The sequence below is a fragment of the Ranitomeya variabilis genome, chromosome 7 (genome assembly GCF_051348905.1).
Source record: "Ranitomeya variabilis isolate aRanVar5 chromosome 7, aRanVar5.hap1, whole genome shotgun sequence".
Classification (NCBI taxonomy): domain Eukaryota; kingdom Metazoa; phylum Chordata; class Amphibia; order Anura; family Dendrobatidae; genus Ranitomeya; species Ranitomeya variabilis.
In genome coordinates, this window is record NC_135238.1 from 198,281,465 (window position 1) to 198,307,463 (window position 25,999).

The 25,999-nt window shown below is 42.3% G+C and overlaps 1 protein-coding gene across 2 annotated transcripts; it reads left to right on the forward strand.

The window, feature by feature from the left end:
- NFE2L2 (NFE2 like bZIP transcription factor 2) lies at window positions 1-25,999 on the forward strand. 2 transcript variants are annotated; one of them, XM_077272629.1, is made up of 5 exons: window positions 1-195; window positions 21,673-21,945; window positions 22,032-22,106; window positions 22,793-22,972; window positions 23,839-25,999. In XM_077272629.1, exons 1-5 carry the CDS (start codon window positions 154-156, stop codon window positions 25,027-25,029), a joined length of 1,761 nt encoding a protein of 586 aa, XP_077128744.1. In that variant the 5' UTR covers window positions 1-153; the 3' UTR covers window positions 25,030-25,999. The 2 variants fall into 2 exon arrangements, with proteins under 2 accessions (XP_077128744.1, XP_077128745.1); XM_077272630.1 differs by having other exon boundaries at window positions 12-195; window positions 23,842-25,999.

The following is a 25,999-nucleotide window of genomic DNA, read 5'->3' on the forward strand; positions in this document are numbered from 1 at the left end:
GGACTTTCCCGTCATAGCGTTTAGGACGGTCCTGAGAACAGAGTGAGAGTCTCCGGTCCGGGAAGAGTAACGAGGGGGAGGCGCGACACGACACACCGGGATATACTGCGACAACTTCACCGAGGGCACACCCGGCCGGGGCAAGGGGCCACCATGATGGAAATAGAGTTACCCCCCTCTAAGCAGTCACAGCAGGTGAGCGGACCCCGACATGTCACCTGGCGGGGGGTGGGGCGCCGACAGCACGGTTAGATAACAGCTCCTGACGATGCGATATTGATCCGATCTGGTCGGCCAAAGCAACATTATATATATATTGTTTTTTAATCATTTAAACACAGATATAAAAGACAATTAAAAACAATCACATAAAATTGACCGTGGAAAATGTTTATCGCCGCAGAGAAGCGTGAAAAGTTGTTTATTTGCATAATTTAAATGTCCACGAAAGGAAAAGAGGGATATGATGAAATCCTTCCAAGAACAGGCGACGTCTGCGGTAGATTCCCAGTGATCCACTGACCCAATAAAGCGGACAGGCCGTTAGATCTGCTGATCAGAGGGTTCACATACTTTATCAGCCGGGATTTGAGCTGATGACGGAGGAGAGTGACGCCTCCACTTCCTCTGATGTCTCCGGAGGAATGTGAAAAAGTTTCTAGAAATAGTCAAGGGAAAATAATGAGAAGTGTCACCTGCCGGCCTGAAGCTGGATCTTCTTTTGCCCTCAGATGCTGCGGAACCTCATGCGGATGGGTTGTGAGATCTTATAAAGTGCCAGAAACCCTAAGATCTGGCCATGATCAGACTGGACGATGATGAGCAGCTGAAAAGTGTTTACGCCGCCATATTGTCTCCTTACACATCTAACACAACCTGATTGGTCAGATTATTTTCAGTGATATAGATCTAATGGCCTGGAAATTGTGGAAGTTTAATCTGCGTTGTAACAAAACTTTGCAGTTATGAATTTATTTATTTTTTGGGGCGGGGGGGCAAAAATTGGTGGATGGGGTTAATGTTTTCCTGGTCCTGGCTCCCAGTGATCTCTCTGGGCCTCGGCCTCCTCCATACTGGGGCTCTATGGTTGGAGTTTGCATATTTTGTCCTAGACACTGAATGTGCACAGTCATTGAGGGGCTCCTTAGGGGGCTCAAGGGGACCTGTCAGGCGTACGGTACGTTGTGTGGTCTCGCTGGGAGGACCTGATGACATGCATGTGGGTCATGTACCGTCTGCTGCGGGTTATATAGCGTTCTTCCACTTATTTATTTATATTTTGTATATTTCAAAATATTTTCAAAGATTCTTTCCTCTTTAAATAAGAAAAAAAAAATTAGTTGAGGCCTCGCTCAGTCCTTTCCTTATGTCCATGTTCATTGATAGAACTTGCAGCCATTATAGTCTATGCGGCTGTTCACATGTCCGTGTTTTCCTGCAGTCTGTGTTTTCCTGCAGTCCGTGTCCACAGAAATGTCCGTTGTTGCTCCTAATCCTGGGTCTAAGGCCGGAGACACACTGGTGCGAGATACGGCCGAGTCTCGCTGGTTAAAAGCAAGCTGTGGCACCGGCACTCCGGAGCGGAGTGTGCGGCCGCATAGGAACACATGGAGCTGCACGCTCCGCTCCCAAGTGCCGGCGCCAGAGCTTGGGTTTCACATGCGAGACACGGACGAGTTTCTCGCATGTGTGATCTCGGCCTAACTCTCCTAATGGCTCATAATCGTGGACAATCACACGGATGCCATGTGTCACCTGAGTGTGGTTTAATGGGTGGGAGAAGTTGGAACTTTTTTTTTTGCCTATGAGAAAAATTGATGCCGAACTGATGGTAAAAACTGAAACGTGGACCAAAAATGGATGCAAAAATATTGACGCCTGAGTGAGGCCTAAGTTGCTAAAAGTTCTGGACTCTGAGAAAGTTGGGTGACCACCTCTTCAGGAGCTGTGATGGCGGCCATATTGGTTACTGATGTGTTCAAGAGCTATGGCACCAATATATACGAAGTGTTTTTGTGCTTTTTTTTCTTTGTTTGTGTGTTGGGGGGGTGGTAAATTCATTCAACAAAATCTCCAGTGTTCCTTCTTTATTATCCTTTTCACCTGTTTGTGTTACATTGTTATAAATGTTTCTGTAAAGATGAGAATTGTACATTTTGATATTTGTAGCAGTCACCAAGGTTCTTTGAAGGACAGTTGTGCTACTGGCAAAATAACTTATTGTAGTAGTTTTTTATGTATCTTATGAGCCAGATCTGGCACATAGTCATTAGGCCGGCTAAGGTTGGGTCCACATGAGCGTATTTCACGGTATACCAACGGCAATATCTGGGCTGGCAGCGGTTCTCCCGACCTTATCTTACAACCTCATGTGCGGCTGGAAGTTCGAGTCGTGAGACTTGCGGCGAAATCGGGCATTGTGATCCATATGCGGACTGTGAATCCGGCCTTAAAGGGATTGACAAAGATTTAAATAAATAAAATGAAAAAACAGTAAATGACAGGCCATATGACAAAATGAGAAACTACCATAATACACATTTTAAATCCCCCAATATTACAGGAACAGACTAAAGTGGGCTCCAGGTGCCTGTTTTATTTTCAGCAGCAGTCACGTGGTGTACATTGGCTGCAACTGTCGTCTATCACATGTATGACGAGATCTATGAGGCCTGTGATTTTCTGCAGCGGTCACATGGATTTGTAGCAAATGATTGCTGCAGCAAAGTATAGGGAGAGAGAGCGCGGCTGCAGCTGCTTTTAGAGTCTCTGGGAGTGGTGGGCTAAATAAATGTTGACTTTTGATTATTTTTCTGTTTTTATTAAATTTGCTATTATTTATCGGCCTTCAGTTCAATCTCGAGCCATGGTGACTTGATGGATGAATGCTTTGTAGGAAGATTGATCTTGTGCAAGCCTAGATGGGTCTTCTCCGCCGTTATCTTGATACTATCAAGCCATTGGCCTGCTGGTCTTCCTATTCACCTTGTTCCTTCTATTCTTTGGACCATGATGTCCTTCTCTGTTGATTTTTCATTAGTATGAGGTGTGCAAAGTAGGCAAGTCGTAGCTTGGTGATCCTTGATTTGAGAGACAAGTCCGGCTTGATTTGTTCCAAAGTTGATGATCCTCAAAAAAGAAAAAAAAATCTGTGGACAATCCCTTAAAGAAGTTGTCCAACTAAAACAGCCCATTAATAACCTAACGCATATTGCTGTCAGTCCTTCTGTAAGGGAAGGATGCCAGAGCCTGGGTTGTGCTGGTCAGGGCTGTGGAGTCGGTAAAACAAACCTCCGACTCCTCAATTTCCATGACTCCGACTCCACAGCCTTGATGCTGGTCACTGAGCAACATGCGAAGTCCTCTTGAGACAGAGAATATTCCATATCAAGGACCCTACCTTTACTACTGGGGGTCCACAGACAACATATGGACAGAGTGTAAAATATGGGTATTGACGCACCTTCTCTACTGGAAAAGTCGCATGCAACATGGTTTCGTTGGCCACACAAATCCAGGCCTTGTCTTTTCCCAGATGGCTGCAGCAGAGCCCCCTTTATGAGACTAAGGCTGGGTTCACATTGCGTTAATGGGTGATCGCTAACGGACAGCGTTGCACGGCGAAAATGTCGCAATTAACGCCGTGCAACGGGTCCGTTAGCGCACCCATTGACAGCAATGTTAATTTCGCCAGCAGCGCATCACTAGCGCGTGCCTTTTTCGGCTCGCGCTAGTGATGTGCCGTTCTTCTGTGACGCGCCTCGGACGCTGCTTGCAGCGTCCGCGGCGCGCCCAAGGTCCGTTCCCCGCTCTCGCAGATCGGGGATCTGCGAGAGCGGGGACGTTAACGCGACCCCCAAACGCGATCCATAAAAATACATTGCGTTAGCGCAATCCGCTAGCGCTAAACGGATTGCCCTAACGCAATGTGAACCTAGGCTACTTTCACACTAGCGTCGGTACGGGGCCGTCGCGCTGCGTCGGCCCGACGTGCCGATGCATACTGTGCAAGCGCCACACAACGGGGGCAGCGGATGCTGTTTTTCGACGCATCCGCTGCCCCATTGGGAGGTGGGGGTGGAGTTCCGGCCGCGCATGCGCGGTCGGAAATGGCGGTCCGTCGGCACCAAAAAACGTTACATGTAACGTTTTTTGCTGCCGGCGGTCCGCCACAACACGACGCAACCGTCGCATGACGGTTGCGACGTGTGTCAATACGTCGCAATGCGTCGCTAATGTTAGTCTATGGGGAAAAAACGCATCCTGCAGACGACTTTGCAGGATGCGTTTTTTCGCCAAAACGACGCATTGCGACGTATGCAAAAAAACGCTAGTGTGAAAGTAGCCTTATCCTCATGTTGTGGGGCCCCATAGCTATTCCACAATCTGCATGTATGGTGCCCCAATGACTGCTAGAATAAAACAACATGATGTCCTGGCTTCTGCAAAATGGCTTCACCTTATAAGAAGTTACATGGAAAAACAAACCATGAAAATGGAAAGTCTCCGTGTTTACACTGCACACAACAAGGGATTTACATAATTGCGGCACAAGGAGGCCATTTGAGTTTTGTAGCAGCCACTTTTTATGGTGGTTGAGCATGGACATGACCTGGTTTGAATGAATTTCCATAGTGATTAGGTCAGGAGAATATAATCACTCGAGATCATAATCTATAAATACAATAGTTCCTAAACAGAGGAGACCTCACCGGTCACACCTATGGTTACTCCTGCCATGCAACATCTCTCAATGAGGAACCCCCTCCGGGGACTACACTGATAATCCGGAGCACTTGTCTCAAACCTGTGGCTCCTGTGTGTCTGCAACCCCATCTGCTGGGACTTGTAGTTTCATAGTATCTGGCACTCTGAATATCACACGTTGTGTTTTCCTGGAGGGATTGATTCCGGTCTAATGTGCGTGGCTCCATATCGACTGTTTTTTTTGGGGGGTTTTTTTTCCCCCTAATGAGAACCAGAAAGTTTATAATGAGGACAAATCAGTTTGCTGTTAGGAAGTTGCAGGGATTTGTGTTGGATTATGATGAAAAGTTATTTTCGTAGATGTAGGAAAATCCTTTCTCTGCATGTCCCACATTGTTGCTGGCCCTGACCAGCCTCTACCTTGGGGCCATCACATCCGCTATGGATTGGATCTGACGTGTCTGTACATAATTATATGATCTAGCTTGCTTCTATATTTTCTCTGTTGTTTTACGGTAAGTTCACACTATCTTTGCAGCGTTTTTTTTTTTTTCTGCAGCAAAACCTGATCTCTTGGCAGAAATGGGTGAAAAACACGAAAGAAGGGACATGCTCCATTGTGCAAAAGAAAACCTACAAAGCATGACATCCTGATGACAAAAAAACCAAGCTGTGTGCATGAGGTTTCTGAAATCTCATAAACTTTGCTGGTACTGTAAAACTCAGCTTAAAATAAGCCTGAAAAACACAAAAAAAAAAAACAAACTGCAAAAATGCCTAGTGTGAACTTAGCCTTATGGGAAAATTTGTCAGTTATTACCAGGGCAGAGAAAAAGTATGGCATCTATACTCGGCAACCCATCATACCTCTGTGATAGGCGGCTAGTGCCACCGCTTGGAAGTGACTGTCCAGAATTCAGCGTCCATGTCTTCTGTTGTCTCATCTACGGCTTTATTTATAAGAACGTCTTCGGTGAAAAACTGACGACTTTTATATTGGACTTGAATCAGTTTTGTGTGTTCTGGTTTTTGTCATGGACCCATTGAATAGGCGCTGGGGAGACTCATCAGAGATGGGACTATAGTGGTCGGTTCAGCAATTATCTGCTTTTTAGTGCTATTTTCTCTTCAGTGTGCCAAATGTTCTGTAGCATGTGAAGAGGGCTTGCAAAAACATCTTCACAAGCCTAGGGAGGTGAAAACAAAAAATGTAAAGAATTAACTCCTTTCCCAGATTGGCAATTTTTTCTGCCTCCCCTCTCGGCCTCTTGACATTAAAATCTGGGAGGTCACGTGAGCGCTGCTGCCAGTTAGCGGCCACAGTGTTTGCATTCATCTGAGTGGAAGACGCCGGCTTGGACAGGATGCTAATGTATCAGCTGATTGCCTGCAGCGCTCACATGACACCCCCGCAGCATGTTAATGCTAGGAGACCAATGGGAGAGACTGTGCAGAGTAGAGGTGCCAGTCCTGGAGGCGAGTATCCATATGTTGTTTGTTTTTCTTTACTTTTCTGGAACCATTAATAAGGCGATGTACAGCAGTGGAAAACCCCTTTTTGAAACTGAAGTTTTTTTTCTGTTGATCTTGAGCTCTCAGATGATCAATGGAATAATCCAGTGTAGGGAAAAAAGTAATCACTTATCCATAGACTTTGATAACTGTTTGCTGGCACCTGCACTGATGGGTAGAACGGGGTAATCTTCTCCCCATCAGAATGGATTGGCAGTGGGCATGCTCCACTTATTCTCTGTTAATTCTCTAGGGAGCTGCTGATCTCTGCCCTTGGCTTTTTCTGGCAGCTCCATAGAGAATGAATGGCGCCCCACTATATAAAAGGGATAACCCACCTCCATCCTGCCGATCGGTGCAGGTTCCGGTTCCAGGACACCTACTGATCAGCAAGTTATCGCCTAATCCTGAAGCCAATGCCTTTTTTAAATGTAGTAAATAATTGGAATAGAGAGAGAATGTCATTCATGGATCAGAATGTTACAACTATATCGCTGTCATGTTTGGGTTTTACGCCTCTAGGATCATATATTGTGAATATATAGGACCTCTCTGGTTACCGGTGATCCCGCTAACAATGTTAGGTAGTTTTCTATCTAGGAAAGCTGTGTCGGTGCCCGTCGGCCGTCCGCAGTCCCCTGAAGGATCCCTGTGCGTGTGAGCTCTGCACAGCAGGGAGTTGTTGGGACTGCTGAGGCTGTTGCGCAAGCAGCACTTCCCCTCCACTCCCTCTGCCAAGGGCGGCCTTTTATTTTTTTTTTTTTTCCGACTACATCTGGATTTAGCAGCCACATAATGTAACATTGCAGGCAGATTACACAATACTGCACATGTTCGCAGACTGAGCAGAGACACATTGTGAGATCCGAGCTTTCCTGGAGAACGCACCAAAGTTCTTGGTCTTCTATATGGATACTGGTCTGTTTGTATTAACATTTATAATGGGACTTCATCCATATTCTGCTGATCCTTTGTGTAGCTACAAGGCTTCTCAGGATGGCCATTCATCTGATCTCCGGACATAAAATAATCGACGTAAACAAGCAATCAGATTTCTCAGATCAGATCTGGTAGATCTGATTGATACAATCTAGGAAACTACTAGTTGCTACATGCATGCAGCTTTTGGTCACAAACTGAAGCTCTTCGAATCCTCCTCAAAAACTGAGGTTGTGCTCAGTTTCCTCTCAAGACTCCGTGTGCCATAGGCTGCATTCACACTTTGCAGTCACGCTTTTTTTTAATTATTATTATTGTGGTGGCGGTGGCTTGTGACTGTTGATTGCAATTGCAAAAGTGTGAGCAAAGCCATAAATGTCATTGAAGCATATAGAGCAGAGTTTCCCAAACTCCTGTCCTTGCGGCCCCCAACATGTCCTATTTTCAGGATTTCCTTAGTATGGCACACCTAAGAGAACCTGTGGCAGTTTACGATGCTGTAATACTTCCATGATCTGTGCAAGACTAAGGAAATCTTGAATACCTGACATGTTGGGGGCCATGAGGACAGGAGTTTGGGAAACTCTGTTCTAGAACTTCCATATTTGCAGATGACCCCTTTCTCAGATGACAGAGGTGTCTGACTCTTGTCTCTCAGGATTCAAAGGGCATTCACGCTCAGGAGAAGTGAGCATACATGTGTTGGCCTTGTCCGCTGTCTGATGTGTGCCTCCTTTTTAATGCTTTATCTTAAATCCAAGGAACCATACTCTCACCTCCTCGTTTTGACAAACTTTTGACGTATCATAGAAATAGGTTTGTGGTGTCCTTGATGGATTTGTAACCTTGGCTTTCAGAATGGGGACACGGCATGTGAGCAAGAGTAGAGCTGGTTTTGGTTAAAAAATAATATACCTAATGGTTTATGGTGACAATTTTGTGCAGAGGACGGCCCCATGTTCTTGGCATAGGGAAGTCAAGTTTAAGCTGCATGAACCTGCACTCGGCCAGCACGGATGTAAGGTGCAGAGTGATGGGATAAGGGTAGGAGGACAGGGTGGAGGCGAGATTTGTGCAACCAAGCCAGGACTTATATGTACTTTGGTTATGTGACATAAGCCTCCTTGACAACATTTGGTTTTGAGATGATCACTAGGAAGACATTCGTCTGACTACAGTGGAATTACACGTACACATTTGAGCCCAAACAACTAAGGTGGTCATGGAAAATGGCGTTAAAGGGAACCTGTTATCAGTTGATGCTGCACGACTGCGACCAGGTATGTTTTACTCTGAGACGCTGCGGTGAAAGGCGCCCTCTGATGGCTTCTTCCCGCTCCCTATGACCGATGGGTCACTCCCTTTGTACACACTAAGAGAGAAAACTGTCAGTCAACAGGGCAGAGGGAAGCCAGCCGGGAACCTGCCTCGTACTGGTCAGCCGCACCGTGCCTTATATATGTATTCTGAAATGCTGCAGTGCCTCATAGTAAAAGATACCTAGCCGAAATCTCACAGCCGTTGCTAATCTGATGGAAGGTCCATTTGGTCTTCATTAGCTGTAGGACAAACTCCTATTTAGCGGACTACGGTTAGTCCCCTGCCTCCTCATTTGCACATGTATGTTTGGCTGAGCTTGAATATATTGCCAATAGGGAGAGGGGAAGAAGGCAGTGGCCAAAATGAGACCTAAGGATCAAGCATGTTCAAATCCAGTATGCCCCACCGATCTTTCTCCTGACTTCTGCTATTTGCAGACTCGTTACACACCTGTATATATTTAGGTGGTCGGTCAGTCCTTGAAAAATTAGTGGGTACGGCTGACATTAATGTTTATTATCTCCGTGTAGGTGATCAGCAGCTTTTCTTTGCTCTTTATTAGCAATATTCAATGACTTTGATATAAAGTTCACAAATCACAAGGAATTCATGGTCTCTGACTACAAATACATGACATCAGGCACTGGTCGGAGTTGGTACTTGGACATTCCTACTTATTGATTGAGTCGTGTGCTGTTTCCAGGCTCTGCAGACGAGAAAGTTCTGTTCAGGTCCCATGAATTAATACTATGAGGCACACGTGACAACTGGAGGACTTGCCATAAAAGCAGAGAAGGATCAGAGTATCTTAAGGAACGGTATAATGGCTACAGGTCCGTGTGCAGTCTGTGGTCATTGCACTTTGTTGTCCTCTGCTTTATCCCATCATTTTACAGTAACATTGAAACCTATTATCCGGAAGTTTTATTCATTTAATGAACTTATTATTTTGTTACAATTGTGAAATCCATAAAAAAGGGAATAGAAAGGATTTTGCCTAGTGGCGTCATGAAAATCCCCTTCTGGGTAACCTTTGCAGTCATCGTCTCGGTTCCTTATTTTAAACCCTCCATACTTGACCATATATATGTTGTAAACGCCAAATAGGAAAGTTTTTTTGTTTGTTTTCTATAAATTTACCCTTGGTGCCGATAGTTTGAGATGTTGTTCTTGGGCACGAAGTAAGACTTCTATGGGGATACAAGATAGTTGCAACATGCAACTGAAGCCATTGATGGGGCCACGCTGGAAGCTCTGTGAATCTATAACCCTGTAGTACTGCTCCTACCAGTTACCTTGTCACAGCTAAAAAATGGAGTAAAGTGTGACTGTTCCTTGGAAACGGGTCACCACCATGTCTCCTTGTATATGGAGTTACTACATGTATGTAAAGCTTTGGTGACTTGCTGCCAGTAAAGTGGCAGCCAGAAGGGTCCAATAAGGCTGTAAATGCACTGGTCGAGTTTAGCATAGGGCGCGTGGAACAAAATCTGATTTTTGTATGGCGGTAGTAGGGGTAGAGGACATTGCTGGTCTGTAGATACCTATTCCAACCAGACAACTTGGAGGTTTCATGGAGGTGTCAATATCAGGCTTGTATAGTAATGCTTTTACTCTTCGGTAACCAGTAGACGTGACGTTAGACTTGGGCTACATTCACACATGCATGTGAATTTTTAGATCTGTGAAAAATGTATCCCTTTTTTAAAGAACTGTGGATCCGTTTTTAAGATTGATGTGTGTATTAATGAAACTCTGTGGATCAGTGTGTGTTTCAAGGAAAAAAACTGACTGCACTAGGATGTGTCACATGGATGAGTGAATGTAGCCTTAGACTGTAGATCCCACCAGTTTCACTGGATGTAGCGACAATCTTTCTAGAGGCTTCTCGGCAGTCCATGGGATTTCCAGTTGGGAGGTATAAGGATCCTACAAATTGGGCTGCCTTTTCTATCTTTATTGGGGGTGTCTACGAGCTGCCTATCCCCCCCCACCCAACTGAAGTAACCTGAATAATCGGCTGGGCCAAATTTTCATGTTTATGGGAAAGTCAGAAGTGGATATCTGTCCAATTTATGCTATGGAATGAGAATACTTAGGAGAGTAGAGATGAGCAAATATGTTCGGAAAACGATCTTCAATTCCGAATGTGCCATATTTGTACCATATTTGTGCCGATTTTCTCTTTGATCGTTTTCGAACATATTTGCTCATCTGTACTCCCATTGAGTCCAATGACGTTCGGTGAATATTGCAAATACGGCGATCGTAATCCGAACCGAATATTGAATATATTTGCTCATCTCTACTTAGGAGACATGGTGGCTGTCATTGCAATAAACTTTACTCTCACCCATTCCTTATTGGACCTATGTATTTTTTTTTCTTTTTTCAAACTGGGTGCACATGTGCCATAATTTCTCAAGACCTGGCCAATTATACCTTAGACTTCTTTATGCTCTTGCAAGGAAAACATGGAATATATTTCAACCATTAGTTATTTAAAGGGAATCTGTCACCAAGTTTTTACTACCTAATCTGAGAGCAGCATAACGTAGAGGCAGAAACCTTGATTCCAGCCATGTGTCACTTGCTGGGCTGCTGCTGCTGTAGTTTTTGATAATTTCCTGCTGATAAAACAGTGATTTTATTACTAGAGGACTACTTGGCCTCCTGCCTGGTAGTCTAACCACACCCTCCACCCACCACTGGCAGCTTTCTACCTATGCACAGTGTACACAGAAAGCTGCCAATCAGTGGTGTTGGTGGGGTTATACTGAGCTACTCATTCAGAGAACTGTTACATCTGGAGAAAATAAAAAGGCTTTTAATTACAACTACAGCACCCAGAAAAGTAAACTACACATTCCTGAATTTGGGTTTCTACACCCCTATATCATGCTGCTGTCAGATTGGGTAGCAAACACCTGATGACAAAATCTCCTTGTATGTATGTATCAAACTACTGTGCACCCTTTGTCGTACTCTTGGATTACTACAATATGTTTTGAATACAGATCATATCTTTATAATGATTATATTCTGCATGTTAAACTAATATTATTACAGATTTGCCCTGATAATTTGTTTCCGCCATCCCTGCCCGGATAGAACGTAGTATGTAATTTTCTATTTCATGAGCAGGTATGCACCCGTGCCAAGGACACACCAGCTTCCTGCCAGTTTGTTCTACACATGAGGACACTTGCATTAAATGTTTACGCAGTGCATTGCTAGGACTTGAACACAATTCTTGGGGCTACGTAGCAATTTTGGCTGAGACTCCAAAAAACGCAGTAAAAAATGGCTCTGTGCAGCTGCTACATTGCAGTGTAAAGCTTGTCATGGGTGCAGTATCTTTTCGGTAACAATGCAACCCCATTACCTTGCATTATTCTGCAGCAGAGCAAATTTTGGCCACATGTGTCGCAGCCAAATTTGCAAAGGTACAGAATGTTTGAGCAAATGACTCGCATTTATTTATTTATTTAATTTTTTGGGGGGGTATCCTGCTGAGAATCTTGTTAATATTTTAAATGGACGCCATGATTCTGACATTCTAGTTTATCCATGTACTGGTACTTTATGATGCATCACTATACTATCACAAACTACTGCCACATCTTTAATATACCGAAAAAGTCTTAAATCTATAGGGGCCTGTGAACTCTAGAACCATTGAATTAGTATGAACCCATCCCTTCCCTCATCAGGCATGTGAACCTGTGCGGGTTGAAAAACTCCAACTTGCAGCCACACCGTGACACAGAATGATCTACGTGATCACAAATGACTGAGGGCTAATTTTTGGATCTTTTTATTTTTGAATATGAAATAGTGTAATATGTTATATTATTAAATGATCTTAAATGGACCTCAGTGTTCCACATCATTTCAGGGCAATTGACCTACTTGTGATCTGTAGCTAATTTACAATATTAACTGTAAATTTTGGAAAAAACTGCTTAACCTGGCAAGTTTTTGAATTTGAAAACATTTGATCAATTCTAATTGTTACCTATCACCCGAGGATGATGGACATGTTTATGTAAACCAGGTCAACAATCAAATGTTAACCTGCAATAACAAGTAGTGTGAATCGGGGCCGACATTCCCCTAAATCTTATGACATTTTATACAGCCTTAATATCTTAATTTCTAGTCGGTCGTGCATTTTATTAGGTCACATCTTTCCATTACAAGTCATCAGATATTATCTGTAGTGATGAGCGAATATACTCGTTACTCCAGATTTCCAGAGCACGCTCGTGGGTCCTCCGAGTATTTTTTAGTGCTCGGAAATGTAGTTTTTATTGCCGCAGCTGAATGATTTACAGCTGTTAGCCAGCATAAGTACATGTGGGGATTGCCTGGTTGCTAGGGAATCCCCACATGTACTTATGCTGGCTAACAGATGTAAATCATTCAGCTGAGGTGAAGAAAACTAAATCTCCGAGCACTAAAAAATACCCGGAGGACCCAAGTAACGAGTATATTCGCTCATCACTAATTATGTTCCTAGATTTTATTTTACACTGATGGTGAATTGTGTCATTAACAAAGGAACAGAACTGCATGTGCCATGTTCAGTATTTTCCTTTCACCTCTACTTCAGTGCATGCATATGGCGACTATTTTGCTGAGCGTATGGCTCCTAAGTGCTAATGTAGAGTTTCTCCATTCCGCGCTGACACTGTATATCGGAGGTTACTAGGCTACTCTGTCCACATGGCTGGATCTGCTTACAATGCCAGGCGTTCTGTTGAAGTACACGTAGATGTAAAACATCTGTTAAGTTGTACCTGATACCTTTTGAAGTATCTTACTTTATTAATGGTAATATTCTTCAATGACGACTCCACATACCGGAGAAGTAATCAGCTGTTATCTGACATACATAGTCCATGGGCGTACAGAGCCTAACCTTGTTTATAGGCTTAGTGTAGCTGGAAGCTAGTGCACCCTTTATCATATACGCCTTAGAATGTAGTTTACTCTTGAAAACTTGTCATTAAAGCCATAATTGCACATATACTTACCAGTATATGATTTGATGCTATAAGCAGCTGTCAGTCACATACTGTAATACGTATGTCGGACTGTCTCCAGATTTCGCAAGGCGAACAGCATGAATAAAATGTATATTTCAGACCCCTTGAGGCTGGTGTACTTGCTTTGGAAATCCATGTTAAGGCCTTTGTATTTGTATACCAAAACCAGAAGTGTCTCCAAAACACAGAACGGTGTCGATGTTACTATTATAGTTTTCCTCTAAGTTCCCTTCCTCCTGGTTTTGGAATACAAATACAGATGTGTGAATGAGGCCTAAGAATGATTATAGTCATGGACACTGAATCTTGGCCTACTTGGCCAGGTTGACAGCTCCTCAGTGTCCCTCCTCCTCTGCTGCTGCTGGATCTCCACCTGTCTAGTCTGACAAGCGCCTTCTGTATCTTACAAAACTGGAAGTTCTCCAGTAAATAATTCTAGAAGTTCCAGTACGAGAAGATGCAGCTATTGTCATGGTGGTGGGGTCCTCATGAATCTAGAGAATGTTTCTTTCCTGGCCCTTGCTTTTTTGGTCGGACATTATTAGTGTATTGAACTCTGTGAACCTTTTATTCTAGTTTTTTGGGGACACCATGTAGTACTTTAAAAAAAAATGTTTGTATAGAAATTGGCTTTCTTCCAGGACTTGAGTTTTCCTTATTCTAGAGGTGAGCTACTTTGCATACATTTCCTGGACAACTTCCCTACAGCATCTGGATCTCCAAGGTGAACCAAAACCTCACAAAAATGGTTTCTTTCTATAAATGTCTCTTTGACTTGATTTACTCTCTCATTGTGGTGATCTGTTAACAGGAACATGTCACCAGTTGTCTGTTACTCCTTCTTGTGTGCGCAGCATGATGTAGATTCAGAGACCCTGATTCCAGTGATGTGTCATTTACTAGGCTACTTACTGTAGTTTTGACAGTATCCCTGTTTCATTTGCTGCAGTTCTACCAGTTTTCTGAATGCTGAGCTCTGTATAACCCCGCCCACACCACTGATTGGCTGCTCTGTGTACACTGTGCATAGACAGCTTCCAATCAGTGGTAGGGGCGGGGTTATACAAAGCTCATAAATATGGAGGACTACATGGAATCGGGTTTACTAGTCCTCTAGTGATAATCTTCTGCTGATAAAACAGTGGTGTCATCAAAACTACAGCAAGTAGCCCAGTAAGTTATACATCCCTGGAATCGGAAGAGCGCGTTGGCACTTAATGGCAATGGATGTAGAAATAGATTTCCTTTAGAAGTGCAACTTTACACACTTGGGTGAAGGTGAGGCTGGTACTTTTATGCAGGATTTCTCATGTCTTTCTGCAAGGATTGTTTCAACAAGTATTCCTGGTTTTGGCGTGATGATGTCTCTGCGCCTTAATAAAGAGCAAGGCTTGTGAAAGCATCAGCGTGCAAAGAGCTCGTTACTTAATTATTGGGTTGTCATAACATAGCATGTCTCTGAAGGTTTACTTCTGTACGTGACGATTTAAGCTTGTAGGTGGAACTTTATATCGGGCAGATTGACAGTCGGGTCATTTTAGAGGCCGATCTCATGTCTTTTGTTCAGTTCTGGAAAGGGTTATGTAACTTAATGCAAGCCTTACCCTACAACTCCGGTCTCTTTATTTATTTATTTTTTCGTTTTCATAAAATGACTTAAAATATCTTAATGCTGAACAGAGACCACCTAAAGCACATGACCATAGCACTGTTTGTATCCTTATACATATATTAGTGGTAAGGATAGCGCCTGATCCTAAAGGCTTTCCTTGGAAATGGACTTTCCAGATTTTTGATGATTGCATCCAACCTCATCCTTAAAGCAAACCCTCCATCCTAAGTACCCAATTCTGTATACACTAGTAATATATAGATGCCATATCTGGTGCCCTGCTTTGGTTCCTCCTGCTGCCTTTTCCAAATTCTGCATTGTTTAAAAAGGCAAAAAAAACACTGCCTGGGAAATGTAGTGGAAAGTGGAGTACACTGCGCATCCATCGCCATGAGCTTGTGGAGCTGCGGTGTGAGGGAGACACTCACAATTTTTGCATTTTGTATTCTGATACAGCAGCTAGGGGGAAGGAAAAAGAGAGCATCAGGTATGGACTCGATGTATTATCCATGTTTAGGCTCATTTTGCATATTGGCTGGAAGGGTGCCTTATCATATAATTTAAAGGAAATGTATAATCAGAAAATTACCTAATTTTAAAACAGGTTTGTGTGATTTTTTTTTTTTTTTTTTTTTTTGCAAACTTTTTTTCGTTTCAAATCACAATTGGTATAAAAAATACACACACACACACACACACACACACACACACACACACACACACACACACACACACACACACACACACACACACACACACACACACACACCCCTACACCTACACCTACACCCGGAACCTTACTATTTTAGCCTCTTTTTTTTTTTTTTTTTTTATAGAACAGTGGGAATAAAAAAATATACCGTAATGAAAATAATACATCCAATCACAACAAGAAACTTCCCAGCTCCCTCTCCATTCACAATGACCATTGGACACGCTAATTAGAGGCTTCAATTCAAAAAGATAGTTTATTGCTGCTAATATGCATGTGATTTTGTTTCCTAAAGAACAGTAAGTTAAAATAAAATGGCTAGTAGCCAATGTGAAAACTGTAAGATTTCTCCTTTTTAATGGGGTTGGGTCTCAATTTAGCAGTTGGATCCCCTTGATTGGCAGTATGTGGACCTTCATTCGCTATGGGGCTTTCAGAAAAAGACAAGTGCAGCGCTCGGCAGCCCCGCAGGGAATGGTGCGGAGGCTGAGCATGTGCAGTGCTGCTTCATTCTCATAGGGTAAAAGTGCCCCTTTCTGTCTGATTGAAGGTCCCACCATTGGAACTGCCCTTGATCATAGAACAAGGCACTTTTATCCCGTGGATAGGTAATGGCACTGGAGAACCCTGTTAAAGACAGGCAGTAAGAGGCCATGAGCCATGAAAGTTTCTAAATACTTGCATTAAAAGTTGCAGCCTTTACTCTGTCCACGTTTATAAGGAGATTGAGAAGAATTTGGCCATTTGAGGAAGCGGATGTCTGAACAGTAAAGAGAAGTCGGCTATATTCGCTTTCTGTAAGAGACCTCGCCGTGGATATCGGGAATACACCCACACGTGTATGTCCTCAATGCCAAAACTCTAGGATGTTGTGTGGAAGTTGCATCTCGCTTCATTCTCGATTGTTGCTTAGATTGTATTTTGAAAGTAGATTTCTCATGTTCTTGTCCGTAAAGTCTGTGGGATCTTCTGGCATCTGTTTTCTTCTATTTACCCCAAATTCCATTTCCTCCTTTCTGTGAAAAAGAGGATCAGCGAGAGCCAAGTCACTGCTCCAAGTTGTGGGGGATTTCTAAGAATTTTTCATTGCTTTAAAATACAAAAATTGAATTGAGGAGTAAATGTGGCATTATCATGTATGGGGGGGGTTTGTGAGTGTGAATCTTGACTTCACACCAAGTTGTGTTTTTTTTTTTTTTTAATTTATTTAATTTGTAGAACAAACCTTTTATGCTCTCTAGATCAGTATCCTTTATATTGACATCCAGGTTCACATGTTTTTTTTTTCCCCCTATGGGATCCACGCGGCGGGCCCTTTTATGTCAATGGAAATTACTAGTAGAGATGTGAACGCAGTTTAAAAAAAAAAATAAATAAAATAAAAATACTTCATATATGTACTCTAGGTATGTTGTCACCATGAGATCTGCACCTGTGGAATCTAGATGGGAATGTACACGGTCTTGTTCTACTGATTGTTGCCCAGCCCATTCACACTGTGAGTGTTTTCCACCATGACTTTGAACACTGAAGAGCTTATCTCAATAATTGGTTGCTATCAGCCTACGGAAATGGCGTCCTCTGACTTTTTATGGTTAAGGACTTTGGACACCTTTGCACTGATTAATTTTTTTTAAATTTACGGTATTTTTTTTTTTGCTTCATTTAAAGTGTTAATTTGCTTCTAAACTGCAATATTAAATAAATGTCTCTAGAAAAAAAATCCCTATAGTGTTACATAGCTGGCTGTCCTAAAGCTTTGAATATAGGTATCCCCTTTTTTTTTCTCAGTGTTGAGGACCCTCATACACAAGTCATCAAAAATGCCTGATTTTCAAGCATGGCAAACAGTTGTTGTTAGCTATTTCGGTGAAACAAACGACTGTTTTGACTAGTGTCTGAACGATCGGGCTTGTTTGGGATTTTTCATGTTCAATCCATGAACATGTACCGTACATAAAAATCTTATTTCTGGGCTGTCGAGTGGGTAGGTCAAATGTCCGACTCCCAACTCTACGACTCCGACTCCACAGTTCTGTCGGTTCACATATTAGCTAACAGCTAATTGCTGCATTCATCAAGAATAGTCCAGGACCAGTCCTGCCCAACAACTGATGCGGGATCAACTTCAACGGATGTATGCGATAAGGGAGAACAGCAGGGAGGGAGGAAAGTATGCCAATGGCAGAATAGAGTGGAGAAAGCAGTCAGGTCTGCAGGGACGGCAGACAACAAGGGTGGACAGCTGAGGCCCCTTTCACACATCAGTTTTTTGCCGTCAGTCACAATCCATTGGCTCGACAGATCCGTCGCAGATTGTGAAAAACTGATGCAACGGATTTGTTTTTTAGACGGATCCAACTAGCGGATCTGGCTAAATAAATCGCAGCATACTCAGTTAAAAAAAAACAGAAACAAAAAAAAAAACACAATCCATCTCCCGATTCCGTCATTTAATGGATCCGGCGCCCATAGGATTCCAATCGAGCAAACGATGGAAGGTGACGGATCTATCGCTGTCTGTTTTTTCGACGTACCCAAAATTTACTTTGTATGTTGTCTCCGGCCACCGGACAAACCATTTTCGATGGATCCGGCATACGACGGATGAAACGTGAGGCCATCCATCGATAATACAAGTCTATGAGAAAAAAACGGATCCGGCAGCATCAGTCGCCGGATTCTTTTTTTCAAAATTCGACGGATTGCGACTGATGGCAAAAAACTGATCTGTGAAAGGGGCGTAAGGGTAAAGGTGGACACCTGTCAGAATGAGTGAACCACACAGGGTGTGTACAGGGTGATGAGAACGTCCATTGTGTACTCCATGGGGATGGAAGTTAGGATGTTGGGTCTCTGTATTAGGGCTCATTTCCACATGCGAGGCACACGTCCGTATCTCGCATGTGGAAACCAAGCTGTGGAGCCGGCACTCCAGAGCGGAGCGTGCGGCCGCATAGGAACACATGGAGCTGCACAGCTCCGCTCCAAAGTGCCGGTGCCAGAGCTTGGTTTCCACATGCGAGATACGGACGTGTGCCTCGCATGTGGAAATGAGCCCTTACTGCGAGGGACACATCCACATGAGAAAACTCTGAAACTGAAGCAGTTTGTAAACTAAGTATATCAGAGGGTCTGAAAAATGGTTTAAGGACTGAAGATTGCAGCCTGAAACATAGTGCAACTTTTTTTTTTTTTTAATTGGGGTAACCACTGGCCTCTCGTGTCAAGTGTTCATGTTCTTAAATGGAATCTGTCAGCAAGATTTCACACCCAAACTACTTGTCTGTGCATGTAGCTCCTTCAAAGACAATTCGAGCAATACCTTTACATGCCAGTCCGTTCCTTCGTTACTGAGAAATCAGTGTTTGAACTGCTATGTAAATAAAGCTGGAGATCTGAAGCCTCGGTCACTCGAGCTCTATTCCCCTCCCAGTGTCGTTTTTCTGCTTGACGAACGGCTTCCATGCTGAATAACTTCAGGCAAAGGAGTCATAAGTCAAGCAGGAAGAGGTGGGGCCGAGCGGGGAATGGAGCTGGAGTGACAGAGGCTCCAGATCTTCAGCTTTGTTTGCAAAAGAGAAATGCTGATTTCTTTGTAAAGACTGGCCATGTAAAGGTATTGCAAAACTGCACGTACAAATAGTTTGGTGTGTGAAATCCTCCTGATAGATTCCCTTTAACCATAAAAGTAAAATTACACAATGTTTTCTAGGCTCAGATAAAATCCTTATCCAACATAGTTAATATGTTACAGGAGGTAAAAATATCAAGATTTTTTTTTTTTTTCCACTGCTCGTTAGACTTGGAACTTGATATGTGAGCTATTTGTAAATATGAAAGCTTGTTTTTCTGCGGGGTCAGGTTCGGCACATTGTATGCCAGAGAATATTACATTGACAGGAAATGAAAGGAGCAGCTCCTCCGATAGTTCCTTATTGTTGTCTGTTCCTCATGTGACAATGCATGTGATTGCAAAAGAAAGGCAAAATAAGACCCTTTTTATTAGCCTCAAGGCAAAAGACTTGTGAATTAAATAATGGGAAAGCACAGAAAATCTGAGCCCTTACTTCTTGTTTTTCTTAGGTGTTGACACCACTTCTTCATCTATTATTATATGTGACCTTTTGTAAGTAAAATTATGCAGCAGAGAAGGCTTCAAGGCATGACCACTCCAGCTGGCTAAAAAATAAATATTATTTGCTTTCGGCATGACAACTCAATCGTCGTCATTTTCAGGAGGCTAAAACCGCAGTAAGGGGAACTGGATTTCTTGTCTGAGGAAGTGATTGGATATGGAAAAACCAAAAAGGGAAAAAGTGTCACCGTTATTATTGGGTCCATCCAATCAGTGGAGCAGTGCAAGGCCAGAGTCCACCAGATTTGATGAAGGAAGGGAAAAAAAAAGTAGAAAGGAACCGCGGGACACAATGAAAACTGGTTTCAAAGGAATGGCATCTTTATTACCTTAAATAAAAAATCAACGTTTCGACTTACATTGGAGTCTTTATCAAGCTTGATAAAGACTTGAATTTGTCATATTTTTTTTTCTTTTCTATTTGTTTTAGGGAATAAAGAGGTTCGTAGGAATCTCTTATGTTTTACATTGGAGTCCTTTCTCGTATATAATATACATTATACCAGTAGGTCTTGTCAGTGGAACTCTAGTTGGAAACTAGTATAGGGGGCTGTGGTGCCTCATGGCTTCTCACTTGCATCCCCATGCCCTACATGAATTATAATAATTCTGTATCCAGAAGTCTGTAAACAGTACATGGGTGGGAGTGGGTCAGTGTGGACAAAATACCAAAGATATCGCAGCAATCATCGCTCTACCAATCAGCAAGTGGGTGAGAATCATGGCCGTTAATCCATCACTTGATAAGACTGGAAAACCCTCTTTCTTGGCTTTGGTTGTTATTATAGCGCCATTTATTTCATGGCGCTTTACATGGTTGTCTTTCTTTTCTATGAAAAAGGAACATATTCTAAATGTTCGTTGTTCAGTTCTTTGCATTGGAAGAAAAACTTATCGGGCTCATTCGCACAGCCACAGATGACTCTGTGTTGGCGTAAACCCAAAGATGCCTAACTCTGCCCTTCACACATGATTTTAGCTGGACATTTTACAAAGAATTCTTGGGGACCTGTTACATAATACCCTTATGGGCGTAACATGGCAAACTATTGTGCTTCTTGGACAAATTCTTATGTCTGCTCATTCTGTAAGCAGCTGTTACCTAATCCATCTTCTACCTTTTCAGGTTACCATCCAGCCTAAACAATGGTGGGCAGCAGTGCATGAATGTATCCTCTTACCACTGAGTGTAATGGAGATGGGAATGCTTGTGTGGGGGTTGTACAACATGTTGTTAGATCTAGATGTGGAAAGTTTCTCAAATCTATTGGCCGTGAGATCTATACAAATATCCTCTTTAGAGTTCTAGCCCTCTTCCTTTCTGGAGCCACCTATTGAGGGTAGCAATTCTACAAGTCAATATCTACCCTTTAAAAACCCTTGCCACATGACTTAGGCTTAAAAATAAGTCATGTGGCAAGGCTCTTAAAGGGTCGATATTGACTTTTAGGATTGCAACATCCAATAGTTGGCACTAGAGTTCCTGTTCGTTGTCTCTCCGTATTTAATTTCAAAGAGGTGCATTGCATGGCCTGTATGTCTCCTTACGCTTGCTTGGCACGCATCACAAGGAGAAACATTCCCCACTGCACCCTATGAGATCATCTTAATGAATAAAAATGTATATAATGGAGCGCGCTGGTTCTAGAACCAGATATTTAATAGACTATGTTCTTTTTAGGATATGGATCTCATTGACATCCTGTGGAAGCAAGACATTGATCTAGGTGTTGGTCGTGAAGTTTTTGACTACAACCAAAGACAGAAAGAATATGAGCTGGAAAAGCAAAAGAAGCTCGAAAAGGAGCATCAAGAACAGCTACTCAAGGAACAAGAAAAAGCATATTACTCCCATCTGGCTCTAGATGAGGAGACTGGAGAATTCATTCCCGTTCAGCAGCCGGCACCCATGGAGGCTGTGCTAGATACACAAACAGTCACAGGTTCCTTGCAGGTAATTAGACGGATTATTAAAGCAAGACTATCAAGCCTTGTCATAAGCGGCAACCTAACGATAATGAAATTGTTCTGTCTTTTTAGGGTAAATCTCATCTGGAGCGAGAACTCTCCTTTGATGAGTGCTTGAAGATGTTTACTGATACATTCCAGTATGAGGTAAATATTAAGGTGGTGGATAACAAATATTATCTTATATTTTTTTTTACGGTAATTAAAGTTATAAAAATTTCAGTTGTATTACACTTTTTATTCTAAATGCTAGAGAAATCCTATATATTTAAATACCTGTTGAACGTACGTTGAACATCCTGCCTAGGCTGTAGCCAATATGGTAAAGAGTATAAGAAGCCAAGAGATTAATATATAGTTTTGTAGCAAATTATGGTCATTTTGTTCTTAGGAGTCCAGTGGGTGTTTCAACTTAATGATTGCCAGCCTTCTCTGTATAACTGGGTCAGTGGGAAAGAACGCCCACTGGACTCTTAAGAATGAAAGGAGCAGGGATTTAAATAAATAAAACAAGTTATACTGAATATTCCTACAGTATATTCAACATGACAGGTTCCATGTGAATAACATTGACAACCTTTCTCATATCGAAGTTCTTGCAGTGTCAGAGCTTTAATTCTCATTTATAAAATTGATGGTAGATCATCATCTCTGGTTGGCCAACAGCTGTGATCCCCAGTGATCCACAATATGGGGGATGATATTGACTAAAGTGGTAAAAATCCATAAGGAACCACTTTCCATTTTGTTTTACAACTCATGATTTACATTCTCAGATCTCTATCAAATCTTCCATCTTTTAGTAATTATATGATTTATTACTCATTTTGCAGGCACCAGAAATGACTTTCCAAGCTGCAATGGTTCCGAATTCTCAGATCAATAACAGCGAGGGCTTTAACACACAGCAGCCCCCTATACCAGACAGTTTGCAGAGCACTACCCTCACTACAGAACTCGTGGAAGAAATTGACCAAGCGTGGGAAGAATTGCTGTCTATCCCCGAGCTGCAGGTTAGCTTTTCATCATTGTGTCTGTGAAGTTCATTTATTGGGTGTTTTTCATGTTCATATAAAGATAAACATTAATTGGTCTATTATATTTGTAATTGTTTTTGCTCTTTGAAGTTTGGTCCTGTGGATCTTCTAATGGGAATCTCTATATAATAATGTTCTTGTTCATGGATGCCGTGAGATGAAAGAAAATAACTAATTTTCCATGTACTGTAATGGGCAGAATTGTCAACCCAACACTTTGTGGGGGCACTTGAAGGCTGTACTTGACTCCAAGGGAGTCAGATCCCATTCATTCAGGGTTCTGACAAAGGCGCTTATGTGTAATAGTTTTCATAGAAAAATCGGCCTCCTAAATTTCCCTTCCTCTTGGACCACGCATTGGCAAATCAAAACATCTTTGCTGGAGCAGAAAGTTGCTTCCTATAAGAACGCATTTGGCCTCACAATGGATCCAAGTCGTCTATAACGTTGCACCCACAAAGCGTCACCAATACTCACCTTGTTGGTCCCTTGTAGCTTGTTTTGATCCTGCAATGGTCCACCTCCAATTTTGTTTTGTTTTTCTCTGGATAGACCTCCGAATGCTGCAGCCAATTTCTGGTCACAGCAGTGACATGATGACTATCTGGCCAATGATTGGCTGCAGCAGTGACATGTTCCCTGCCAGTCTTTAGATCACCTGTCTATGGCCAAGCACTGGCCTGGACTGTGGTTGTGCTGAGCGACCCGCTCATTTCTAATCAGAACATTTGAATGTTTATCACATTTAATAATAGCAAAAAATCTTGAATTGTATGTACCCGTTAATGTTGGAAAGCTGTAAATACATTGCCATGTGTAACATTCCCTCCTTCTTCTTTCAGCAGTGTCTGAACAGTCACATCGACAGCTTTGGTGACCTGAGCTTGTATTCAAATTCAGACTCCATGACTGAAACCTCAAACGACTACATATTTCACAATCCATTGCTGAACCTAGAAAAACCAGCAGAGGACGTCGCTCCTGTTTTCCCTAATGACTTTGTAGGTTCTTTTGCCTCTAATGTACCCACAGTGAACACAAATTCAACAATCAATATAGAATCATTTTGCGATGATCTTTTTAACCTTGTGGATCCCAAAGAGACCAATGTGCCTTTGACGACGGACAATTCGGGCCAGTCGTTCACTAAACTTCTAAATGAACCCATAGATATCACAGACTTTTCATCGTGTAAAGCATTTAATGTGAACAGTCCAACAGAATGTAACGATTCTGATTCAGGGATCTCCATTAACACAAGTCCATGTGCTACGTCACCTGGCCAGTCCATGAGTTCCTCTATATACGGAGACCCACATTATGGATACAGCGACTCCGAGATGGAAGATATGGACAGCACGATTGAAACTGTGCAACAAAATCCAGCAGAGAAATTTCCTGTGCCCTTTGCAGACGACACGTTCTACGCGCTCTCGCCTCTTGTACCCCTGGACACATGCTTTGACATAGAAGCTCAGAATCCACCAGAAAACGAACTACCGGTTAAACCGGATCAAAGTAAAGCTCCATTTACAAAAGACAAGTCAATAAGTCGCCTGGAAGCTCGTTTCAGTAGAGACGAGCAAAGAGCGAAAGCTCTAAAAGTACCGTTCTCTGTGGATAAAATTGTTAATCTTCCCGTGGATGACTTCAATGCCTTAATGTCCAAGCATCAGTTCAATGAAGCTCAGCTTGCTCTCATTCGAGACATACGCCGGCGTGGCAAAAACAAAGTAGCGGCTCAGAACTGCCGGAAGAGGAAAATGGAGAACATTGTGGAGTTGGAAAGTGATCTAGACAAGCTGAAGTATGAGAAAGAGAAGTTACTTGCAGAAAAAGGGGAATATAACAGCAGCCTTCACCTTCTGAAAAAGCAGCTCGGAACCTTATACATGGATGTGTTCCGCAAATTACGTGACGAGGACGGCAATCCGTACTCTCATCAGGAGTACTCGCTTCAGCAGACAAAAGATGGCAATGTCTTCCTCGTCCCCAAAGCCAAGAAGATTGAGATTAAGGAAGAGCAGATTTAGAATAGAGAGATATATATATTTTTCTTGCTTCTATAGACTTGAGGGGGAAGGGGTTGTAACAGAGTAGCACTATAGAACTAACTTTTTTGGGGGGTCAGTAGCACTTACATGTAATAACAATATCGAAATATTGTTGTAAATATGGAGAAAAAAAACATACTGATATAAAATTGGTTGTTTCAAGATTGAGGAAATATTGACCAGTTACTTGTTGACACAATGTGCTATTGGCAGAAGGATTAAGAGTGAACATTTTTCGTTTTACCGTAAAGCAAAGATGGGCATTTTTCGTACCATAAACTGTTAACTTGTTCATCTATCCATTTGTTTGTGTGCACTTCAGTGTGTAACTCTGTTCTATAATCAAATACCTTATTTTTACAAGATTTCTAGGTCCGCAGGCTTGCTTTACTATCTTGTATAATAAGTAGCATTTATGAAGACTCAGTGATAGGTGACGACATCTATTCGTGTTCTAGTTGTAAGGTAGACAGTATGACTGCTTACCGTAGAAAGGCGGGCCTTTCAACACTCATGAAGGCAACTACATACAGTTTCATTAAAGGCTAGGGTGATGCAATATTGCCTACAAATTATGGTAGCAACAAAGGATTAAAATGACTGCAAATTGTAGCTAATCTGCTAACGCAGTGGAGCCCTAGCCCAAATGCTAGAAAACCTTTCATGTTCTAAGGTTTAATTCACTGGTATCAAAATTTAACTGAGTGAATGTACCAGTCTTGTCTGTAAATATTACCATACATCCTATTTATATAAATATGAAATTTTATTTGTTAACAGATATTTACCAAAAATAAATGTACTGCACACATCATTCGTTTCAAGCCACATGTGTATTGCAGGGTCTTATTTTATAGAAGGTGCTTAATTTCTTTAACTAGGAAAAAAAATCTAATTTGCAAGTTTTTGTTTTTTTATTTCCTTCATGCAATAAAACATCCCAACTCTT